This window comes from Condylura cristata, unplaced genomic scaffold (assembly GCF_000260355.1).
Source record: "Condylura cristata isolate star-nosed mole 26May11 unplaced genomic scaffold, ConCri1.0 scaffold00001, whole genome shotgun sequence".
NCBI lineage: Eukaryota > Metazoa > Chordata > Mammalia > Eulipotyphla > Talpidae > Condylura > Condylura cristata.
Genome location: NW_004567102.1, coordinates 85979067 through 85985821, shown reverse-complemented (window position 1 = coordinate 85985821; position 6755 = coordinate 85979067). Strand labels below are relative to the sequence as shown.

General features: G+C 50.3%; 1 protein-coding gene across 1 annotated transcript in view; it reads left to right on the top strand.

Moving 5' to 3' along the window:
- Positions 1-3619, top strand: part of SERAC1 (serine active site containing 1) — a 34014-nt gene extending 30395 nt beyond the window's left edge. Inside the window, exon 16 of the mRNA XM_004674159.2 lies at positions 854-3619. Within this exon, the coding sequence (XP_004674216.1) occupies positions 854-990 (137 nt within the window). The 3' untranslated portion in view covers positions 991-3619. The remainder of the gene's footprint in view (positions 1-853) is intronic.
- Positions 3620-6755: the final 3136 nt, after the last annotated feature.

The following is a 6755-nucleotide window of genomic DNA, read 5'->3' as shown; positions in this document are numbered from 1 at the left end:
GCCCTGGAACCCGTTCCCTCACCTGGCTGGCCTGTGGTCACCTCCAGGCCGGGTTTGCTGCTGCCTGGTAGCCCTCGGCCTTCCTGACTGCCCCCTGCCGCCAGCAGCCGCGTGTCTGGGGCCCTGCACTGCGGGCCGTTCTTCAGCCCACATGGGGAGTCTTGTCTGACTTCACTATTATCTCAATAAATTTTGTGTGGAAACTGAAGAGGCTGCACCTTAAGGAGGAGTCTCTCTAGTAGTTAAGAAATTTGAGTTCAAAACACAGCTGCCAGTTGTTTAAAAAACAAAGGACTTTGGAAGCTTGAAGCCAGTGCAGGTAACCTTGTGGGCCAGCTGCTTCGGGTGACGTGCTTCGTCGTGGCCCTGTCTACCCTTCTGGGCCACCTGGAGGCGCGTCTTCCTTCATGGCCACCGCGTGGCCCCCGGGCACTGTTAGGTGAAACAGCAGAAACGTACCAAATCCCTCAGGTGCGAAATCTCCCAACCCCTGGCAGAGCCGCCGTCAGGGGCAGGCTGGGCTCTGTGGGAGAATGCCCCACCTGGTCGGCAGGCCGGGCGCTCAGGTGAGGTTACAGTGGCGTCTAGAGGAAACGTGCGAAGGCGTGGCAGACGGTAGTGCTCGGCTCTGCTCCCGTGGGGGGAGGCGTTCACTCGCAGGTGAGGCGCGTCACTCCTGCCGAGAAGCCGCTCTTGCGGCCAGGCTATGAAATGAGGTAGCCGCGGTCAGTCTTCAAGTCCTTCACCCGCAGGGGCATGTCTCCGCCTGCCAGCATCAGCCACTACCCTCCGGCCTCCTCAGCTTCCCAGGGGCGACCTTATAGTGGACTTTTGATGTTTTTCTTTTCTTCAGATTTAGGTATTGGCGATCTGATTCCTGTGGATGTCAATCATCTAGACATTTGTAAGCCAAAGAGGAAGGATGCTTTTTTGTACCAACGCACCTTACAATTCATCCGTGAAACTTTAGCGAAAGACCTCGAAAACTGACCGTTGTCTTCTGGTTTTCAATCGTGACCCCAGTGCAGGCCGCCGGGCGAGTGCTCTCCAGGGTCTCCGCAGCCGCGCAGCCTTCGTCAGGACGCCCGCGTATCTGGGCACGTGCCGGCGACAGCACTCGTCCTGTAAAGCACAGACGCAGCTTGGCGAGGGGGAGGCCTCACGGGCTCTGGCTCGGGGACTCCCGTGTGTGCCCGTTTGTGGCGCGGTGTCGCCCCCCGCCACAGGAGCAGCAGGTGGAGGGGCCCTGTGTCACCTTGGCCTCACGGAGGGGAGGGCGGCAGCGGCACTCGGGGCTCCTGCAGGGCGCGCCTCAGCCACCGGACAGGCCCTGGGGAGGAGGAGCATGAGCCGGCACTGAAAAGACTTCTGCGCTTCCCTGCTTTGAGGAACATGTCCGCGTCGCCTTTGTCCAGCGTGTTAGTACTGCCAGGCCTGCTGTCCGCGGGGTCCTCCGTGTGAGCTTTCATTTCAGACTGCTGGGGAACAAATGTTTCCCGTGAAAAAGCCTCGCCCCTGTTCCGCCCAGCCCGCAGGACCCGTGCTCGGCGTTTCCCAGGGGAGGACACAGCCGCTGATCCACTGTCTGCAGTAGCTGCACTTGGCATCAGGACTCTCGGACTCTCGCTAAATAAAGTTGGTCAGGGCCTTGAATGATGTGTATTAGTTCCATGTCTTTTTGTTATAGGTTGATGAGAAAACAGTCTCTGGGAAGTGACTTTATTCAACGACTTGCTTTCATTTTATGCCATTTCACGTGAAATCTGAGTTTACCAGACTATTGAGGAGTCAGTGAGGACTTGCTGGATACCTTTCTTGCTCATCTGAAGAAAGGGTATTTCCTCCAGCACGTAGGAAATTGGAACAGCCATTCAGGCCTTTTACAAAAATAAATACAGTGCTACTGATCATGTAATCTCACACCGTAAACCCCCCTTTCCCGGATAGGTCATTGATTCCAGCATATTCGCAGAGCTGGCTACGTCGGCACTCGCCGAGTCAGAACTTTCATCCCCCGACAGGCCCAGACCATCGGCGGACGCTGACCCAGCTCTGCCTCCGCGGGGTGGCCCTCAGCGGCTTCCCGGACGGCGCCCTGCGGCCTTTGTGTCCAGCTGCTGCGGGGGGCTCCAGGCCCCTCCGCGACGTCGTGTCCACCGTGCGTTTCTCTTCTCCATGGCCATGTGTTCCATGTGTGGACACGCGTTTTAATGTTCTCGTCAGCTGGCGGTCGTCCGGGTTCTTCCACTTTTGGCTGCTCTGAGCGCTGCTCTGACATTTATGCACAGCGTTTGTGTGGGCATGCGGCTTCCATTCTTTGGGGCATACTGTAGGTGTGGAAATGCTGGGCCACGTTAAGCTTGTGCTTATTTTGAAGGTGATGGACATCTGTAGAAGGGAGACTCGAAGCTAAAACTGGGGTACCGCATCTCAAGGTCAGTGGGGTCTTCAGTGAAGTCCTGTCATAGCTAACTGGAGACGTCACCACGGGTCTGGTCACACAGCTGTAGTAGTGTGATGGTAGCTAACAGCAAGGGGGGCTCGCTGTGTGCTGACGTGGGGACGTCATGGAAACACGTTTGGTTCTGTTGTCCATGGACCATGATGGATAAATCACGGTTGACGTAACTGTTCACTAACAGAGCGATGGCTGAAGTACCACTCCTTAACAGCGAATGTAGCCACAAGAGCTTTTCTTTTACACCTAAGGCTCGAGGGAGAGAGACTGTACCACGAAGTTATTCAGTGTTCCTGGCAAGTCATTTAAAAATCCTTTCTGCTCTGAAATGGATGGAAGGTACAGGGGTTACTTTAGCAGTTTGAGATTGAAGTCAATGTTTTAAAACAATTCTCACTTGAAAAAAACAGTTTATGGACACAAAGTATAAAAACCAGTGTTTGAAATAGTTTTAAACTTGGACCATCAGTAAAACTCCAGTCAGCCTTATTTATATATCCTCCCTGGGAAACAATTTCCAGTGAAACATACTGCTTTTCCTCTATGTGCAAATCTCTTTTAAGGATCTTGTGCAAGAAGGACGCAAGCACCAGAGGCGTGTCAGAGCCAGTCGCCCAGACCAGCGTAAGGGAAACTCGTGGACGTGAAGACACTTAAGCTACTTACTACTCTGAGGCACTGTCCAACCCTTGTAGACCCCACAGCTAGCCCTCAAACGTAGGGGCACTCGGTCCCACTTTACCCCAGCCTTTGATTGTCACCACAGAGGGACAGGCCACGAGCCCTTCTCCACTCTCGGCCATGCACCCCACTTCCGGCGAAGGCTGAGGCGGCCCGGCCCCGACTCCGGCGAGAACAGCGAGCAGCGAAGTGTTGTGTGTCTCTCTTTTGACCTTGGCCCATGATTTACAATCTCCCTAAAGTTTTGATTCCTGGGGTTTGAGTTTCAGACACACCTGTTTGAATTTACCTCTTTGTAATATTAAGTAGATGAGTGAATGACTTGGTTTTTATTGACCTTTGGTATAAAATATCATGTCTGTGTGGGAAAATGTTCAATAAATGTCGTTTTGAAGTACTCAATATCACTGATGTTCCCTTATACTGAGATGATGAACACTCCCAATTACTAATCACTTAAAAGCTATTGGAAATTTGCTTTATGAACAGTGGCATTTTATTGTAAATTACGGTAAACAAGAAGAAGACATAAAATGGCAGTGTAACATCCAACAAATAAATCCCCCAGATTCAGAATAAGCCATTCTTCTAAAAGCTCTAGCTCTTAGTCTATTTTCAGCTTTGCCACAGAGTGTAGGAAGAATGTCACAGACACTCACTCCCAGCTCCTGGTCCCTAGAAGGGAGACACCGAGCTAAACTGCATTAGTTTAGTGCAGACTTTACCTCAGGGTTCTTCAGTCAAATCTGGGGCAAAGCCAGACATGCAAATTCTGAGAACCACGAGAGCGAGGGCCTAGGTGTGAACACTGTCTCCAGGCGTAAACAGTACTCATCCCGGAAGTGTCTGTAACTTAGATTTCAAAATAGTTTTAAGTGTTCTGGCCCAAGATGGTGGCATGGTGGTCTTCTGAACTTACCTGCTTCCAGGCCTCAAGTCTATAGCTACACATGGAGCAACCCCCTGAAAGAAATCCAGAAACTGGCCGAGTGGCTGTACACATTGGGTGAACGAGCAGATGCCTGCATTGGAACCTGGAGGGAGGGTTCGGCAGTTTCTCCCCACAAACTCCACCTTGCACAGTGAGACACCACAGGAAGGGAACTTACAACTCCCAGTTTCTCTGAGGAGTGAAGGGTTTGGGCCCAACAGCTGATGCCCCATTTTTCAGACTCCATCTGGACAGGACACCTAGTTTTAGAAGTTACAGGGATTTGCAGTTCTTGTATACATAAATAAATAAATCTTTAAAAAAAAAAACTAAAAAAAAAGTAAATTCATAAAAAAGAAAAGTCTCAGCAAAACTGGAAATCGATTCTATGGAAGGGCAATAAAGTTGCTGCTCCCGTGAGACCAGTCGGGAAGAGAAGGCGCAAATCACCAGAGTCAGGAGAGAAAAGGTGGCGTCACTGCCTTGTAGGCGTGAGGCGTCCTGAACACTCTTAGGCCAACGTGAGAGTGAAACACGGTGAATGCTAGAGCTTCCCGCTGTTCACGCAGGGAGGTCTGCAACACAGACGCTGGCCCTGACTATTAAAGAAACAGAACCAGTTGTTACAAGTCTTCTCACAAGGAAACAGGCCCAGGTGACTTTCCCAGGACACTGCCAAGATTTTATGGAGGAGCTAATACCTGTATTGTTGAACTCTTACAGTTAATAGAAAAGAATACCCCCCCCCCCAACTCATGAGGTTAGTGTAACTTTGATACCCAAGGCACACAAGGACTTTTCCAGTTCAGTCTCACCTAAAACAGTTGCAAAAATCCTAAATAAAAGTACTGAAAAATTAAATCCAGTGATATTTTAAATACAACATAATCTGTCCAAATCGGATCTGTACCAAGAATGCAAGGTTGTACTCACCCGTGCAGAAAGTCCATCGATGGAATTTGTAAAAATGTGTAATAATTTCGACACATGGGAAGATATCTGATAAAAGTCAACAGCTATTCATGAAAACGTTTAGCATGTCAGAAAATTGCCATAGTCTTAAGAGCGTGTAGCTACAGAACAAAAAATAGAAATTAAATTTAATGGCAAAAAATTAATACTTCTAGAAGGACTATTTCTGTTATTTTTCGAGGAGAAAAAAAATAGAAAAATGCCAACTAGCAACATTTCAACACAGTGCTAATAGTCTGGCCAGCTCGAGACAGCAAGAGGACCAGAAACGGGCACACGGGTGGAATATAAGGAATAAAACTCACTTTGCAGATACTCAAACTTGTAAGTGGTTTTTTTAAAGATGTATTTATTTATGCGTGCAAGACCTGGGCTGTTGGCCAGAGCTGCAGGGGGAGGGGATGCTGAGAGTGGGGAGCAGAACAGGAGGATCCACTGAGATACACTCCTGAGGGGAGCAGCGGGGGACAGGAGAGGTCTGCTGGGCCTGGCTGGGATCGAACTCCGGCTGCAGGAGCTGGCGACAGTTGGACAGCCCGAGACTTTAACCCCTGCGTCACTGGGGAGGCCTCAGGCAGCACATTCAAAGTGCTTTAAGTCTGTGTGCTGGGTTGCATCTCACAGTAGTGGCTAAGCCATTATTTTCTCACACGATTTCTGCCGTGGTCTGTTCCAGGCAGTGTGGGCAACGTGCCACAGGCCGCGAGGCCCAGAAGCATCAGACGTTCATTTCTCAGAGCTCTAGAAGCTAGAAAGGCCAAGATCAAGACTCGAGCACCACTGCGCCCTGGTGAAGGCGCCCCCCGGGCCGCAGGTGCTCTGTGGGTTCCCTGCATAAGGTCACGAAGCTCCTTCACGAGGCCGAACCAGTCTGCCAGTCTGCCTTGAGGAAAGACACCCCCAGTGGGAACAGAGGGGTCTTGTCAGAGCTGCTTTGAAATCCTGGCTTTGAGGAAATCACACAGCCGCACTGTGCTCAAAGAGGAAATAAAGCAAACCGTAACCCAGAAATTAAAAGGGTATTCTGTGCCAACATGTCTAGGGTGCTGTTAGTTATCATCAGGGGAAAACATAACATTTTAAATACGTTTATTGTGATGACTAAACATCATGAAAACCGGTGCAACTTTTAATGACACAAATGAAAGGAACTGGAAAACGTAAATAAGGAGGCAAATTAAAGATAAGTCGTAGTTAATGAAAAATGTCAAAAAAACAGAAAATGCTATCAATTCCAGTGCTCTGTGAAAGGATCATAAAATTGAGGGCCCCTGAGGGCTGACTTTGAAGCCAAGAACCCGGAAGGCGCGAGCGCGCTGCTTGTCTGCCTCTCGCTGTCTCCAACACTCCAGCTGTTCTGAAGGACACAGATTGACTCGGTATTTCTCTGACCCACGATTGCCGCTGTCTCCAGAGTAAAATCCTTCATTGTCCTTTAAAGCCCTCTAAAATTCTTTTTTAAGATTTTCTTACCTCGTTGCTCATGTTTGTGGAGCCACTGGCCTCTCCCCGTGGGTGTACAGCCCGTAGCCCCCAGTGCCCTGTGCTCCTCCCACCCCCATTCGGACCCAGCCCCCCGGGGAGCGCCTCACCTCTACAGTCAGCTTGCAAGTTTTGTCTTTTCTTGACCTTTCGCTTGGCTTCTGATCCCTGGCGAAGTGAGCCCCGGTGTGGATCTCCCTCTGCACCTCGCTGTCCCCCTCTGGCGGCGAC